At 38.4% G+C, this 18,007-nt stretch overlaps 3 protein-coding genes across 4 annotated transcripts; 2 read left to right on the top strand and 1 right to left on the bottom strand.

Moving 5' to 3' along the window:
- The first annotated feature begins 517 nt into the window (after positions 1-517).
- On the top strand, positions 518-4,438 carry LOC103947547 (elongation factor Tu, mitochondrial). The gene is made up of 12 exons (XM_009358459.3): positions 518-848; positions 1,064-1,139; positions 1,380-1,472; positions 1,729-1,803; positions 1,885-1,989; positions 2,102-2,192; positions 2,294-2,499; positions 2,935-3,018; positions 3,225-3,290; positions 3,382-3,444; positions 3,711-3,951; positions 4,087-4,438. Exons 1-12 carry the CDS (start codon positions 664-666, stop codon positions 4,152-4,154), a joined length of 1,353 nt encoding a protein of 450 aa, XP_009356734.1. The 5' UTR covers positions 518-663; the 3' UTR covers positions 4,155-4,438.
- Positions 4,439-4,564: 126 nt separating this feature from the next.
- LOC103947549 lies at positions 4,565-8,393 on the bottom strand. The gene is made up of 5 exons (XM_009358462.3): positions 7,962-8,393; positions 7,041-7,218; positions 6,070-6,475; positions 5,688-5,768; positions 4,565-5,439 (listed from the first exon to the last, which is right to left on the bottom strand). Exons 1-5 carry the CDS (start codon positions 8,046-8,048, stop codon positions 4,941-4,943), a joined length of 1,251 nt encoding a protein of 416 aa, XP_009356737.2. The 5' UTR covers positions 8,049-8,393; the 3' UTR covers positions 4,565-4,940.
- Positions 8,394-14,925: 6,532 nt separating this feature from the next.
- On the top strand, positions 14,926-17,971 carry LOC103947551 (BTB/POZ and MATH domain-containing protein 2-like). Of its 2 annotated transcripts, none has more exons than XM_009358465.3 (4): positions 14,926-15,601; positions 16,145-16,493; positions 17,018-17,294; positions 17,562-17,971. In XM_009358465.3, exons 1-4 carry the CDS (start codon positions 15,177-15,179, stop codon positions 17,732-17,734), a joined length of 1,224 nt encoding a protein of 407 aa, XP_009356740.2. In that variant the 5' UTR covers positions 14,926-15,176; the 3' UTR covers positions 17,735-17,971. The 2 variants fall into 2 exon arrangements, with proteins under 2 accessions (XP_009356740.2, XP_009356739.2); XM_009358464.3 differs by having other exon boundaries at positions 14,928-15,604.
- Positions 17,972-18,007: the final 36 nt, after the last annotated feature.

Here is an 18,007-nt window from a genome sequence, read left to right as displayed (position 1 = left end):
AGTTTTTTTTTCTCTGATTTTTGAAATTTCAGGTATTTTTTCCTCCAAGTTCCAACCCACAACTATATTTAGGTTTATAAATCTCTCCGATGTAACATCTTATTTAACATGAAAGAGTCTAGTATAGTTTAACATTTTATTTTATAAATAAATTAATATCACTAGATAAAAGATAATTAATTACATAATTCGTAATCATATCGTTTATGTTTAATACGGGTCGTTAGACGGGCCGGGTACTGCCCATTGTTCATCTCCCGGGCATTTTTTTTTAAGGAAAGGGATCTCTCCGGATCCATTCCTCATAATCCATTAAATTAGAGAATATTTATCATTGTAATTTGATCAAACGACTGAAGTTATTATAATTTTTATAATAAACTTCTGTTTGTAATCGTTGAATCAAATTTCAATTGCACAGATTCTCTGATTTGATGAATTAAGAAGAAATGATCCGAACTTTTTTGAAAAGACCGGCTGGGCTTGTTGATTGAAACGGGTGCGCTTTAAATCGTTCTGACCAAAATAACCCGTCTGCAAAAACCCTCGTGAAATCCCCAAAAGCCCTAAAACCCCAACGCTCAAATCTCCGCCACACTGTGAGTAGGGAAGGCTCTGAAGCCAATAGTCCATCTCTGTCTCTCTGCTTCTTCCTTCATTTCAATGGCTGCGGTCGTTCTCAGGAACCCTGGGTCCAGGCGCATCCTCCCCTACTCCTCGCATATCTACTTGTGCGGCCGAGGATCGATTGCCGCCGCCGGTTCTCCAGTCTCCGACTCTACTTTCGGAAATGACCGATCCTGTAGTCCTAGTCCATGGTGGCGATCCATGGCCACCTTCACACGCACGTTAGTGTTCACTCGTTGTCCCTGTGTTGCTTAAAGTTTGAATTTTTCATTATTCGTAAGAAATTAGGACCTTTTGTAGCGAATTAATTGAGAGATTTGCACCGTTTGAGTTTTTGATGTTGGGTTTAATTGTTTTTATCTGAATTGGATTTTGCGTCATTGGATGTGAGTTTTTTGGATTGTGAATTGTAATCGAATTGTGAATGCATGTACAGAAAACCTCATGTGAATGTTGGAACAATCGGACACGTTGATCACGGAAAAACGACGCTGACTGCCGCAATTACAAAGGTCGGTCATTTCGATGTATTGATTGTATTTTATTTTTATATGAGATTTTGTGGGCTGTATTTCTATCTCTGCATTTGCTTCATAAAACATAGCATAAAAGGATGTTGCTAAAGATAACTGCTTTCCCAGCTTTAGTCCCATCTCCGTCACATGAAATGGGACGGACCCAGTTCATATGAGAGAGTTGGGGGAAAAATGGAAACTTTTCGATCATAGTATAATGTTTCGAGTTTTTCTCAGGTACTGGCAGAAGAAGGGAAAGCTAAGGCTGTGGCCTTTGACGAAATTGATAAGGCCCCTGAGGAGAAAAAGAGAGGAATTACAATTGCAACGGTTAGAAGTTTGTCTTTATTATCAGCTTGGCTTTTTATATTCTTGGAATGGGGTCTGTTTGGTATCCTTCTTGGATCCAATTTTTTGTTTTCAAAAACGATGAATGTAGCTAAATTACTTGATATTCATTAATTTCAAAAACAAGAAATTGGACTCAAGAAGGATACCAAACAACCCCTACTAGTTTCCATTTGTTTCTGGCCTGTCTTCTCGAAATATTATTCCCACCTACCTTAGGATTACCTTTATTTTGTAGGCTCATGTAGAATACGAGACTGTGAAGCGCCATTATGCACACGTGGACTGCCCAGGACATGCAGATTATGTCAAAGTAAGCTTTGAATTCGAGGGAATGATATTAAGTAGTCTCGTGCATGGATTTAGTCATCTAATACGAATGGTTAATATGCAGAACATGATTACTGGAGCTGCCCAAATGGATGGAGGTATTTTGGTCGTCTCTGCTCCCGATGGGCCTATGCCACAAACTAAGGAACACATTCTGCTCGCCCGCCAAGTGGGTATTTTATTGTTATTCGATTTTAAAAAATTCAAACTGATGTGTTTTATCTCATGCATTTGTGGTGTATGATAATGTGTATACTTTTCTTGTTGTGTGTATTGCCCAGGTTGGTGTGCCATCACTTGTATGTTTTCTCAATAAAGTTGATGCTGTCGATGATCCGGAGTTGATAGAGCTGGTTGAAATGGAGCTCCGTGGTTAGTAGATTTAATCATTTATCATTTAAGAGGTCATTTCATTAGCTGATAGCTTTATATTCAATCTAAGTTCTTATAAATTTGCTTTATATTTCTGGCAGAGCTTCTTAGCTTCTACAAGTTCCCTGGGGATGAAATTCCCATTATCCGGGGTTCGGCTCTATCGGCTTTACAAGGCACAAATGATGAGATTGGCAAAAAGGCAATCTTAAAGTTAATGGAAGCTGTGGATGAGTACATTCCTGACCCTGTACGCCAGCTTGACAAACCCTTCCTGATGCCAATTGAAGATGTTTTCTCAATTCAGGTAAGTTGGGGATGCATTTAGGTATACTCATTTAGAGATTCCTTAATGAGTTAAACTTAATCTGTTAGGGAATTGACATTTGTTATTTCATTACAAGAATTGTCTTAAATTTTGCCTGCAATTTTGTCCATAATATCTAAGTACAGTTCCATTGTAATATCACCGTTGCGTACCTATACTCTTTCTATTGTTTTGAACCATTATTAGGTGTTATACTATTACTATTGTTTTGATCATGAAACTGTTATTACAAGCTTTCCTAGAACAATGACGTGCTTTATTTGAATTGTCCATATTTTCATGTTGCATAGTTCTTTTTGCCTTGCTCTGTTATGCTCCTTATTTTCACTGGATTTTCTTTTTTTATTTTTTGGTGTTACAGTAGCTACATTGTAGCAGTCAGTTTACAAATTAATTGTTTTTGATGTCTTGAAGGGTCGTGGAACTGTTGCCACAGGCCGTGTTGAACAAGGGACCATTAAAGTTGGTGAGGAAGTTGAGATTCTGGGTTTACATCAGGTTTGTGTATAACAAGTTTTCATATTTTATTGTGCTGCAATGCTTTCTTATGCGATTCTTCCCCTATTACTCCTTTGGCAGATGATTTAGTATATGCAACTCATTCTATGAGTTGGCATTAACCTTTTGATATGGGTGTCTTTGATAGCTTTAGGGTAAAATACCACTCTACGAATGTCTGGTCCTAAGTTTGTGTTCTTTTTCAGGGTGCTCCTTTGAAAACAGTGGTGACCGGTGTTGAAATGTTCAAGAAAATCTTGGATCATGGACAAGTAAGTGACTTAATCTAAATACCCTTCAAGATACCAATGCTTTTTAAGAGCAGGAAATATATTTCATTGATGGGTTTGTGCACTTGATTAGGCTGGTGATAATGTCGGTCTTCTTCTTAGAGGTCTAAAGAGAGAAGATATCCAACGAGGACAGGTATGTGGTTTCAATTTCACCTGAAAGTTATCAGTTCTTGGTTTTATTTTACTTTATACAACTTGTGGAAATTCTATTAAAATCCATATTTAACCCTTGTAGTTTGCCCAACTAGGTTATACCATGTGGAAATTATCCTTCTATTGGTCATTGTTTATTCGAATGCCCTAAATTTTTATCTTTATTATGGCAACGAAACTATGTATTGGCACCGACTGCTGTAAATGTTGGATGGCTCCGCCTCACTTATTTGTCCCATTGCACAGGTAATTGCTAAGCCAGGAACCGTGAAGACACACAAGAGGTTTGAAGCAGAAATATATGTCCTCACAAAGGATGAAGGTGGACGCCACACTGCCTTTTTCTCAAACTACAGGCCTCAGTTTTACTTGAGAACAGCAGATATCACTGGAAAGGTAGAACTGCCCGAAAATGTTAAGATGGTTATGCCAGGAGACAACGTGACTGCAGTTTTTGAGCTGATTCAACCGGTTCCTCTTGAACAAGGTTTGTTCACATCATCTCTGCCACAGAAACCTAAGAATTTTCTTTGTTTATTTGTTAATAGTTAATACGACTAGTTGTTGTGTTCTAATCGTGAAAAATTTCGAAGGCTAAACATTCCCTGTGTTCATTTGGCAGGACAAAGATTTGCCTTGAGGGAGGGAGGTAGAACGGTTGGTGCAGGAGTTGTTTCGAAAGTACTCTGAGAATGAAGATTTTCCGGTGCTCGATCATTTGAATCACTTTCTGTATTCACGTTAGTGGAAAAAGGCGTGGGGAAACAAAGAACTCTTCACTTAGAGAAACATGACATGTCATAATTGTTTACATAATCCGCGGTTTATGCGTTTGTTTTAGATTCTGTCGATGAGATTGTTCGGTGTTAGAATGAACAGAGTAAATTGAGTAATTTGGCACCTTTGCATCCCATTAGTCTTTTTTGTTCCCAAGGCTGGCAATAATGCGATCAGGGTTAGTTTGTACCAAGTAATTTGTATTCTTTTGTATGTACCGGTTCCTTGCTAATCCATTTCGCTTTCTGGTTTCGATGTTTGTTTTCCGGTTTGCTACTTAGCCGAAATAAGATGTCGCCACTGTTAGTGTCGAAGACGTTAAATTGAGGCCGGCCATGACAAGAATACAATTAACCAATGAAAATAGCTTATCAAGTCATAGAGGCGATAGCGATACAGGGGATGGGAGAGAGTTCCGCGCACGAAAACCGCAATTGCTACTAAACTACTACTACCGGCTGACTGGTCATTAGCCAGAGCTCGGGGGAGCTCCAGGTTCCCGTCTACCATGGAGTGCTTCGGAATCAGAATTCAATTCGTCTTTAGAAGACGGATCATCCTTCACCTCATGCTCACAAAGCTTTTCGACTGTCTGATGATCACTCAACTCGGCCTCCATATGTACATTTACGCTCACCATCCGGTCAATTGTTCTTCAAATCATCCTACCGTTTTCTTTGTCCTTGTCTCATTTCATGCTCAAGCAAGCCTCAACACCGCCACTGCCATCAATGTTCCAGCTCTCAAGTAAATCTCGTTCACGCTTCTATCTACCCTTTTCATTATTTCCTCTTCTTGTAAACCTGGCTTCTTTGAATTCTTCCTGATTTGAACAACTGTGTCCCTCAGTTTATTCACCCCCCAAGAGAGCCAAACTAATGCAAATGCAACTCCGGTATTCAAGAGTTTGGAAGCACAAAAGGGTACCCTCCCAGAAGCTACTTTACAGAGGACGGAGAAAAGGACAGCCAAGCCAGTTCCAGCGATACCAGCAGAAAACTGGGTCAGGAGCTCCGGAAGCTCTGGGCCGGACTTTTTAAGTGAGAGAACTGCCAATTTCCCATGCTGCTTTCTGTTCATCATTATGGATAGAAGGCTCTCACAGGCGTGGAAGTAGTTCCGCTTGTAGAGATCTCTATCTTTGCTTGCTTTTTTACCACTCTTCCGCTTGGGCGCCTTTGTCTTAACTTTTTCGGGACTGTTAAGTAAAACAGACATAAATTCAATAAGAATGATGCCCTGATCCAGTATCTGGTGGAAGAATAGGCGCACAAGTGCGGGAAACCAATAATATCAATTACAATAGAACAATTTCTTTCAGTATTGAAACTGATATCACATAAAGCAGGTAGATACGAAGATATTGATAGAAATAAGTTGATGTCAATAAAACGAGAAAAAGCCAATACGGTATCAAAGCAAGAGCCAGAACATGAAAAACAATACCTCTTCAAAGGAGCAAGGGTAGTCGCCTGCATATTGACTAAAGTTCCATCAATGACAACTCCTGCTTCCTGGGTCCCCACACTGGTTCACAGAATTATTGTCAGGTTGTGTTTAATAGGAGAAAAGAAAGAAGCGGGACAGAAAAAATCGAGAACATTTAAATTATAGTTGGAAAGTAGACTATTAATCAAATATGTGAGTAATTTTCTAAGCAAGCACCACAAATCTACCGATGCTGTACTGACACGAGAAACCCATACATGTATATCCAAACATCTTCATTTTTAGAAAATATTCATTTCAGGAGTAATATACGTATTTGATCCCGTAAAACAAGTGGTGCCATATTTGAGTGAAAACAGGTACAAGCATCCATGCATACCTCTTAAAGTGCGGAACCAACACAGACTGCTTTTTCCAAACAACTGTGTTTCTCAAGGAGTAAAATTCAGCTACAACTGAAAGGAGATGCTTCATCTCAGCCTCAGTACCTGTGAATAAGACTCGGCCATCTGGCTGAACTGTAATTTTTGAACTCCAGTGAAGATCGCCCACAAAGTCTAAGAGAGGCTTCTGGGCATTAAACTCACTTCTCGGGTAGATAGGAGAAGGCATTAATGGTTGTTGGCTCATTTCATGTAACCCCATCAAGTCATATAGTAAGGTTATATCTACTCCGCCTCTCTCCAATTCACTTTCTCCTGATCTGAGGAACTGCAACATCTTTTCACGTTTTATGAAGTGTTCGGCAATTCCAATGCTGAACAGCACTGAGTCTGGATGAACATCTGTAATCAGCACGAAAAAGTGGTAATTCAACATATTGCAAAGGGAGAATATTTCAGTATTACAAATTCAACAAGGATATAGCAGTATTTCGATCACTCCCCTCAGCCTTCGTAGCATCCCAGTAATTTTGCATCAATTGATAAAAACATAATTCTCCTTTATTCTCAGTGCATGTGATCTATCATGCAAGCATGTACGCAAAACATATATTAACGGCGACACCTTTGCAACAAACAAAATTATGCTCACGCCACTCCTAGTCCAATCTACCCCCAGCAGGGTGAGTATACCATATGTCCTTATCGCCTACTACAGTTATTCTACTATTTTTAGGATGCACGAGTCCGTCATTAAAAGAAAGTTACACCAGACGTGAATAAGAATAAATCAAATAGCACAAATCAAACTTTTTTATTTTACATACTATAACCACAATAGAACAAGATAGACAAAGTTTAAGTTCACTGAAACAAACAGAAATGGAATCAAAATATAAGTTGGTTATAACTAAACTCATAGACTCGAGTATATCTGCATACAACAAAAAGCTAATGAGGTGCATACCTTGCAAATTAAGTGGAGGTCTTTCAATTTCAGAGAATGTCTTTACAAACCAATTGGCCTCCGGCACTCCACTTGTGAGTTTCCATGGCTCCTCACATTGCTGCGGCACCAATTTCAAAGACCCTAACTTTGTGATTTCCTCCTTTGCTCCAAAACTTGGCATAAGGGGTTGAAAATCCTGTGTTAAACAAAGATTAGTTTCTTTGAAAAAAAAAAAAAAAACTAATTACTGGCAGGGAGCAAGGGACCAGGACAGATAAATACCAAACAACTACAGCAAATTCTTTATAAACTTACATGCAATTTCTTCCTAAACCGAAACAAAAAAATTGAAACCCAATTAGAGCTAAACATACAAGATAAATTCAAGCCACGTTTGGTACCTAAGATTGGATTGGATTGGATAACTCACTACATCCAAGGTCTGTTGAAGTAAGAATGAAACTTATCCCTTCCGACAAAAGTTCCTTCTTGAGTAATCCAATTTCCACCTTCAATTTAGATACAACTTGGAAGTTGGCCTCCATTTCCTCCATCAACAACCTTCAATCCAATGAACCTTCCAATCCAATCACAGGCACCATATGTAGCCTCAAGGAACCGAATTTTATCAATACACAAACAAACCCAAATCACAAACCAAACATGAATCCCAAAATAACCCAACCAATCACATGATATCAATGAAGAAAAACAAACCCAATGAATCTCCTCATAAAACAAATGCAAAAATGGAAACCTTTAGCTTCAAGTAAACCAACCCAAATCACAAATCAAACATGAATCCCAGAAAAGCTCAAACAATCACAACACCAATCAAGAAAAAGCAACCCAAATGAACATTATTCCAAAATAAACACAAAGATGAAAACTTTCTATAGAAAAAAGTCATAAGCTGAGCTCAAAGGCTTTTTCTTTTACCTTGATAACGCTCATGAGTTGCTCCTGGTGCAGAACGCGGCCGTGAGGGTAACCATGGGAGGCCATCAGGCAAAGCTTATCCGCCATATCCGAGAGAAACCCAGTTGCGAAAAACCAAATTTCTCAGCTAATTAGGGGTCGTGGCCTCCTCACACCACCACAAACTGATCCATCCCACGATCCTCAAAACCCCAAGATTTTCACAATCTGATGGCCTTATTTTTGTTCCGTTTGTGTGGCAGCCACACAATTAAGATCGAAAAACCAAAAACAAAAAAAGGGGGATTTAAGCCGTCCAGTTGTTTGATTGATCGAGAGGTTTCTGATCACTTAAGAATTCCGGCTGGATTTCTCACATCGGACAAAAATGTTGTCTGTTTCTTCCAACTTGGACTCTGAAAATATTGGGTTGTGATTCCTTCTCTACGTGTAGTATGTTACGTTCTGGTTGCGGAGAGATTTTTAACGTGACCGGAACAACACGACACGGTTGCATTATTTGTTTATTTTTTTTTAAATATTATTTTAATTGCATAATAACATACGACGTAGATATATTGAAAAATCTCTTCTGATTGTGATATCTCGGCCGTTTGTTTTGCACACCATTGAGCTTGTGGGCCTTTTGTTGATTTGACTTTTTGAATAGGAACTGATATTAACATTTTAAAATTTTCATTAAATGCTTTTACAAGTGTATTTTTCTTTCTAATAAAAAAAAGTTTGAAGTGCGAAAATAAAATTTTAGAGTGCTAATAATAATTTTCTTTGGATATTTTGATTAGAAATTACTGCTGATATGTGACATCCCATATCACCCAGGAGAGTGATCATTATATGTATATTCTCATATCTACCTAGCACAAGGCCTTTTGGGAGCTCACTGGCTTCGGGTTCCGTAGAAACTCCGAAGTTAAGCGAGAAGGGGGCTAGAGTAATCCCATGATGGGTGATCCACTAGGAAGTTGCTCGTGAGTTCCCAAAAACAAAAACCGTGAGGGAATGGTAAGCCCAAAGCGGACAATATCGTGCTACGGTGGTGGAGCGGGCCGGGGAAGTGATTCGCCCCGAGCCGGGATGTGACATGATAAGTGATGAGGAATGTTGTGGCGTGTGATGAGTACGCACTAAAATAGAATTTGACAAAATAAAACATTTCGTTGTTAGGGAATCCTACGGTGGTAGTTAGAGGAGAGTTAAAATAAGGAAATTTTAACGAAAAGCCCACGGTACTGTTCATTTTAACGAAAAATCACATTTTTACACTAAAAAGTCAAACCTGGTACTATTCAATTTACTCTTTATTTTGTCCTTATCATTAAAACTCAAAGTTTTCAAACCATTTTCATTAGTTTTCCTTTAAAATAATTCTGTGAATCTCTCCAACATAAAAAAAAAATGACTGCCATGATTTGTTGACCAACCGGTAACTTCTTTTGAATAAAAAACCTATGCTAAGACTAGTAACAAGATGTATTTAAACTAACACTTCAGACCACTTGGCTTGGTTGCTGCCTTGAAGTTGTTAGACTCTTCAGGTTTGTAGGAGGGGTTTTTGGAAATTTCCTTGACAGAATTCTTAGCATGGGTGTGGATCAATAATTGCAACATCCAAAGCATTCAACTTAGTAGCAGTATCAGTCAGCCCCAATATGTGCTCCCTCACACTTCCATCGACAAACTTGGTTGTCATCAATGAGTTCATAAGGTTTCCGGTTTCAGCTTTATCAGATTCCTTGAACTTAGCTTCAATTGATACCAAAAATTCCTTAGCACTCTCCATATCGTGCTATTGTCAAGAAAGTAAACTTACAAAGTTAACTTACACCTTCGGTCAAGAAAGTTAATATGTATGTGGTACTAAATGCATAGTTATAAGAATTACTTTCATGAAATATTTTCCACACTTATGAGCAAGAAGAAAACCTTCCACAAATTCTTACAGTTTATATTCCATTCCATGCTATTGTCAAATTGAACCAATTAATATAATCCTTACTTACGAGCAAGAAGATTATTGTAATCGTTATAATTAAAACAACACAATTTGATCAATAGGACTTTGGATTTAGAGACCACTCAAATCAATTAAGCTGCTATGGCTTGCTTAATCGATATCAAACAAGCGATACCTAAAAGCTTGATTAAGCTGCTACGGCTTGCTTAATCAATAGGACTTTGGTTTTGCACACTGCCGGTTGCAAAAACTTTGATTAAGATGGCTTTGCAATTGGTATGGAGATTTTCCAGCTCATAAAAATATAATATCCTAAAATTACACGGTTAATCATTGATCGTTGGCGATTATATAGTTCTGTCACACTTTTTTCACTTATGGAGTGCCACTTGCTTTTTGTATGATAACATGTGGAGAACACACTTGGGACTGAAACTTGTATTTTTTGTATGATCAAGGATGCTTTATTTCTGTCAGCATTTGCTTTTATACCATGTTGTTGCTGTTTCCATTGAGCTAGCGAATGTTGTTGTGGTTAGTACCATTGAGACTTAGCTTGCAAGTAACCTAGAAATAGTTCTCGATTTGTGCATTGTAAATCCTTTTTTTTTTTTTTTTTTTTTTTTTTGAAGTATAGTGATAGTGCTAGTAAGTTAGATGTTAGATTAGTCACCGACAGAGTTCAAACCCATACCATCATGTAAGGGCACAACACCTTTATACTACTATGATAAAGGGTCACTTGCGTGCATTTGTAAATCTTTTACCGTAAGAAATGATTTACAATAAGTCAATTGTTGGAAAAATGATCAACAATCAATGACATCTAGTAAATTCGAATATGCTAGATAATAATGCAATACAATATTTTGGTAGAGTATGAACAAAAACCAAACTAGTATTAAACAAATATAACGATAATCAAGGCTTGCGTACCGCAATGTCTTTCTACTACTGTGATAAAGGGTCACTTGCGTGCATTTGTAAATCTTTCACCATAAGAAATGATTTACAATGAGTCAATTGTTGGAAAAAGGATCAACAATCAATGACATCTGGTAAATTCGAATATGCTAGATAATAATGCAATACAATATTTTGGTAGAGTATGAACAAAAACGAAACTAGTATTAAACAGATATAACGATAATCAAGGCTTGCGTACCGCAATGTTCTTGGAAATCTAGCAATGTTTGGAACCTATTGTATAACAAGTATCCATGGAAATCTGACAATGTTTGGACACAGTAAAGTCCAATCACGAAGCCTCCTCTACTCCTCTGACTGTTACAGATCTCGTAAAGAGTAGAGTTGTTGCTATAGAGAAGTCCGGCGACATTCAAAAGAAGATACAACAATGTCATCAGGGTGCTTCATCGCGGGCATAGAGTAACTGCATTTGCGGGCATCGTGCCAGAGACATAGATGAAGTAACAGAGTCACTTTTTTTGCATTGTTGAAAGCTGCATTGGCTGACCCATTCACGGGAGGAAACTTGAACGGTAACTTTTACGTCAATGAAGATTTTAATTATTCAACTATAAAGAACTCAAGGTTATATCATAGTAGTACTATATATCACAGTAATTCATTTTCTTAACCAAAAGTAATGTCATTTTTGTCAATTTTTTTGGGAAGTTGCGAAAGTGACAGCCGAAGGCATTCAAACGATGTTCAAGACCACTGTCCAACTTTGTACGCAGTGGTTTGACACGTTGGAAGAGAATCAAATGACACTTTTGTGATGTACAACCTTGACGAAATTAGCAATCGAGACTTGAGGAAATCAATGCAGTAATCACTTGTCTTTTCCGTGCTGTTGATGATGTGCTTTATTTTGAACTGCTGCTAATTTGTAAAACTATTTGCATAGCACGAGCACGTGGTCTAGTACAGACCCTTGGACATCCATTATTCTGATTGAAGGGAAATTTCTCGAGAAAATCATCTTCACAACAGTTGACATTACTGATGAGATCTACGGGCGGACAACAGAAAAAGATTATCCAAGTAACTCACCATTCACCACAGACCCGACGATTAGGTATTATGCAATTGGTGGTAGACTAACAGGAGTACATCGGATTTACATGGCAAGGTGTTCCCAAACCTTTTTGAAAGATTTGACAGTTGGTAAGGTGAAAGCTCTGTCAAGTTTTATTATAATTTTGAACAGGTGGTGCAAATGATTTTATGTTTTGTATGTTATGATAGACTGTTTGTAAAGTGCATGTTATGACTGTCGAATTTGTTTTCGTATGTTGTGCAGATTAATGGATGACATAAGGAGGTTGATATTTTCTCGTAAATTTAAGAGAAAATATTGATCCCTTGTGTCATCCATTAATTTGCACGATGTACAAAAACAAATTCAACAGTCATAACATACACTTTATAAACAGTCTATTGTAACATACAAAATATAAAATCATTTGTCACCACTTGTTCTAAATTGCCAACAAAGAGACCTAGTATGGATATTTAATTAAAAAAAAAGTTAAAATTTTTGTAGTGCGATTCGGTTTCAGTTTGTTTCAAAAGGCCAAAACCGAAACTAAATCGTTTTATTTCACTACAGTTCGGTTTCAAACCGAAACCGTTTCAAAACCACAAAACTAAACCGTTCAGTACGGTTTGATTTGGTTCGTGTTTTAGTTTCGGTTTTTTGTTCCAAATGTCCACCCGTACTCAGTAGCCGGTTAGCCCATCACACAGATTCCAGAAAGGCAAATCTGACGCGCACACATTGCCAAGTGGCGCGTTTTGACAAATCTAATCCCCGCATCATTTTTTTTTTTGGAGGTTTAACAAAACAATCCTGGTACTGTTCACTTTTAATGAAAAACCACATTTATACATTTCCTTAATACTATTCAATATACCTTTAAAAAGGGATTTTTTTTAAAAAAAAAGATTTTTTTGAACTTTTCGTTAGTTTTTTTTTTTTTTTTTTTTTCAGATCAGAAACGATAGTGATTTCATTAAAAGCGGAAGCCGAAAGCAAACTTCAAAGCCCAATGAAATGAATGCAAGACAGTACATGACAAATTACAAAAGGTCTTCCAAGAGGAGATCCACAATGAAAGTTGGAAGACTATCTAACCATTCGCACGGACTACCTATACTCAAGCTCTAACGAGTGAGTCGATGGGCCAGGGTGTTGCCTTGGCGGCGGACATGGGTACACACATCTTCAATGATTGTAGGAAGCCAGTACTTCGTATCCTCCTATCCTCCACGATATGATCGATGACGGATCTATCGTACGAATGATCGGAGAAGGCGCCAACAATCTGAAGAGAATCACCTTCAATAACAACATTTTGAAAACCATTTACCGTTGCCCTAAGGGCACCATCCCTAACAGCCAAAGCCATTTGGCAGGACTAAATGAATACAAGACAGTACATGACAAATTGGTGGGGGAGAGAGTGTCGGCCAGCTCGAGACCAAACCGATGTGGGTGGCGGGTCAGATGATCTCGGAAGGGCGCCAATGGGTGAACATATCCAGGAGCACCGAGCATAATGACAATCCCTGAAAATATGAAGGGCGAATTCCGCCTTGGAGTTGCAGAGCACACGCGATAGTTCAATTGCAATCCGTTGCTTTGCAAGATTGAGTCTCGTAGGAAGGAAGATCTCTACAGAGTCGCCATGTGAACAGACGGACCTTCGGTGGAACTTGGCCTTCCAGATGACATTCCAGAGTTTCGAAAGGGGCCTTAAGGATGAGGAAGAAGCGACAGACGGGGTTGGAAGAAGCAAGTTTCTGGCAATGTGGTAAGCAAACATAACCGAGAAGGAGCCTTGAGTGTCACGGAGAGAGGGGCGTGAGGCTCCGAGATAATACTCTAAGCCTGTTTTGCTAAGAGTGCCAGAATGTAGGCGTATAGGTTGCGGAAACCCAAACCACCTTTCGACTTAGGAGAGCACAACTTGTCCCGAGAGAGCCAATGTATCCGTCTCTCACCCTCACTCCCATTCCACCAAAAATTGGCTACCAATCGATTTAGGTTGTCATAGAAACACTTAGGGAGCATGAAGCAACTCATAATATATAGAGAAAATTTCTGTGAAAATTAGCCAGTCCCCGCACCATTTGAGCAACAAACCAACGGCTTTAATCTTTGTGTTATGTTGACTTTTTCACATCAAGAAATAAATGGGATAAAATAAAACAAAATAAAATTGCAAGTGTATCGTCTTTTTAGAAAAGCGATGTTAAATAGTTAGGGGTCAAGGAGAGAAGAATTCTTACAATTGAACTTGCTTTATGAAACACAACTGTGATAAAGTGTTATCTGTCTGCAAAGTGTATTAATTTTTATGTTGGTGAACATTTTTATTTTTATTTTTTTTGTTACAATGCAAAGTGTAATATTATTGTATAAACAAAATATAAAGATAAAAAACTAATGGTATTTTTGTAATCTCTTATGCTATTCCTAAACATCAAACAAATTGACTGTTCATCATAAATAGTTTACTTGTTACTAAATTCGTCGATTGATTTGACAGTAACTGATGGCTAAATAATCTCCAACATATTGATTTTTTTACATATATCATCTTATATCCGTATAAAAATATGTTGATCATAAATAGAAGAAGAAAAAAAAATGGAAGAACAAGTGAGTTTCCTTTAGAAGAGACGACCATTATCTACGTAAGAAATGTCGCGAGAAATATTTTATTGTGATCAGAACACGAGTGGTACATCGTGTTTTTATAGAAATTGTGAGAAATTTTATTTTTTAAGTTATTAACCTTTTAACACACATATTCTACAATTTATAGTGACACGTGATGTACTACTTTATATACTAATCACACTGAAAAATCTCTCATTGCGCGCAAAGCGCTAGATGGTGATGGTGACGTGGGTTAATGAGAACGCGAGTTGATTAACGATCACGTAGGTCGGCAAGTGCCGCAGCCGCTTTCTTGTTTTTTTTCCGTCAATAATAATTCCGAGTCAGAAAAAAACAAACTATAAAAAAACACCTTCAAAAGCTCATTGTCTTCCACTTTTGTCATTCTCTCTCTCCCCTCTCTCAGATTGTGAAGCCCTGCAAATTCACCTACGAGAAACGAAACCCTAGATTCCCCATCACTTTCCTGAGAAAATCTTCAGGAAAAGATTGAATCTTTCTCTGTCCAAAAGTCTCAAATCTCTCATTTCCGCATCCAATTTTATCCGAATTCCACATTTCTCATTAAACCCTAGATCCCAAATCCAAGTAATTCAATTGGGTGATGGGTAGGTTTCTCATAGAAACCTCCAGGCCCTCGTCGTCTTCATCTTCCCCAGCCTCTTCGCCGCCTCCGACCACCACCGCGTCGACGTCGATCACCGAGACCGTCAACGGGACCCACCATTTCAGGATCAACGGCTATTCGCTGTCCAAGGGGATTGGGATTGGGAAGTACATAGCGTCCGATACGTTTAATGTGGGTGGGTTTTCGTGGGCCATCTATTTCTACCCGGACGGCAAGAGCGTTGAGGACAATGCCGCCTACGTTTCGCTGTTCATCGCGCTTGCGAGCGAAGGAACCGATGTGAGAGCGCTGTTCGAATTGACGCTTTTGGATCAGAGCGGGAACGAGAGGCACAAGGTGCATAGCCATTTCGGGAGGACATTGGATAGCGGTCCGTACACGCTCAAGTATCGCGGAAGCATGTGGTGGGTTTGCCCAATTTTCGAGTTCTTGGTTTCTTGTTTATTTGTGGGAATCTTGCTTTTCTGAGTTCTTTCTTTTGTGATGAAACTGTATTGCTTTATGCTAGTTGGTAACTTTGGTTTTCCATGTTTATTTTCTGAAAAAAAACAAAAAAGAATCGTGCTTCAATTGTTCTCGGTTGGCTCTGATAGTTACAGTCGATGTGAATATATCGAAAAACGGCTATTTTGATTAAGAAATGTGAAGCGATCAGTTGACGTGAGGGTTGAAAAGTTTTTGTTAATCATGTTAATGCTCCATTTGTTGTTTAAAGTAACTGCCAGGGAGTGTGATTGGTTACTTCTTTTGATGCCGTGAATGTATTAGATAGCAATGTAATGTGAAAAGAATATAATGGTCGCAAATCTGTCCAATAGTATCAATCATGTCGTGTGTTGTTCACGGATCTAGCTTAATTTTAGCTCTCTGTATTATTTATGATAATTCATTTTTATAACAGTTTACGTGTAGCAACAATTTAATGGTTTCTTTGGCTGCTGCAGGGGTTACAAACGTTTTTTCAAAAGAACTTCTCTCGAGACATCAGAATACCTTAAAGATGATTGCCTATCAGTTAACTGTATGGTTGGTGTTGTGAAGTCACATACACAGGGACCAAAAATTTACTCTATACCAATTCCACCATCCAGCATGGGCCATCAGTTTGGCAAGCTACTGGAAACCGGAAAGGGAACTGATATTAGTTTTGAAGTTGACGAGGAGATTTTCTCTGCTCACAAGTTGGTACTAGCAGCTCGATCACCTGTATTCTGGGCCCAACTATTTGGTCCTATGAAAGATCAGAACACTCGTTGCATAAAAGTTGAGGACATAGAGGCTCCAGTTTTCAAGGTTTGTTGCATTTCTTCTTTTCTTTGGTTACTGAAGCTGATAAATGTTTGCACTTAGCGTTATAAGTTGGTTACCATATTTATTTGGTATCCATGAGTATGATCTCATGTGCTGCAATATCGCTAGCAGATTGCATGATTGATGTCAGTAATCTGTATTGCATTGCAGTAATGATTTGGTTTTTTTGGTATTAAGTGGTATAAGTGGCCTAGCAAGAAGTAGTAAGATTCAGTTTTTCATGGGGTTTATTATGCTTTACATGTAGTGCTTATCCTCCTTCATTAGAAATGTAAGATAGGTTGACGATGTGGTTTTCTTCTCTAATTTTGTCTTTCTTGTGATGTCATGTGAAATTAGAGAATTGGTGAATCATAACCATCCTCTTGGGACCATTTTCATGTATATTTTATTTGCGCTCTCCCATTAAGTTTTCTTTACCCACCCAGTGTCTGAAAGACTAATACGACATATACAACTAGTTTCAAGCATATCCTTAGCCACTCATTAATTTTGTCCTTCTGCAGGCGTTGCTTCATTTTATATACTGGGACTCACTGCCTGACATAGAAGAGCTTACTGGAATTAACTCCAATGGGGTTTCCACTTTGATGGCCCAGCATCTGCTTGCAGCAGCAGATCGATATGGCTTAGACAGGCTCAGGTTGATATGTGAGGCAAATCTCTGCCAGGATGTCGCTATAAACAATGTGGCAACGACAATAGCTTTGGCAGAACAACATCACTGCTCCCAGCTGAAACCTGTGTGTCTCAGATTCATTGCAACTCCCGGAAATCTATTAGGTAACCCATTCCTCTATGAAGCTTTGTTTTACAATACTATGAAAACAAAATTTTTGTACGTAATTTGCAAAGGAAAACTGTAATCATCACGAATTCCAGATGCGATTGTCCATGATGATTATGGATGATAAATTTGGTTATATGGAAGACAATTTCGTATTACTTCTGATGTCATTTTGGTCCTTGTGTAGTCTTTGTTTAATCAATGGGTTCTGAATCGAAATGCTATGTAACTCACTAAACGATACGTAATTCTTTTTGTTGCAGGTGTGATGCAAACAGATGGTTACAAACACTTAAAGGAGAGCTGCCCATCCGTTCTGACTGAACTCCTGGAATACGTAGCTAGTGTTAATGAGCATTCTGCATCCTTAGGCAGGCACGGAAATGATCTCGATGGCAGTGACATCCATGGCAGGCGGGTGAAGCAAAGGCTATAGTCAAGTGAACTTTCTAAACGTTTTCGCCGTAGACAATGGACAAGAAGAAAGAACGAATTGAAAAGAAACAAAAAAATTGTGAGGAGAGATGATTTCTAGGTTTAGAAATAACTGCTAGTGTTTTTAGCCTTGCGTAATACAAAAAGCTGTTGATGTCCACGTAGGCCTGTAATGTGAAAGTTGTAGTACTTACTGTACTGATTGATAAAATGAAAAATTCAATTCTTTGCTTTGTAAGTCTCCCTTTCTCTCTCTAAGTTGTAGAAAAAATTC

Source organism: the organism of the source record quoted next, unplaced genomic scaffold (genome assembly GCF_019419815.1).
Source record: "Pyrus x bretschneideri cultivar Hongxiangsu unplaced genomic scaffold, Pyrus_bretschneideri_v1 Contig25, whole genome shotgun sequence".
Classification (NCBI taxonomy): Eukaryota; Viridiplantae; Streptophyta; class Magnoliopsida; order Rosales; family Rosaceae; genus Pyrus; species Pyrus x bretschneideri.
Note: the sequence above shows the minus strand (reverse complement) of the source record. Positions and strands in the feature narration are given on the sequence as shown.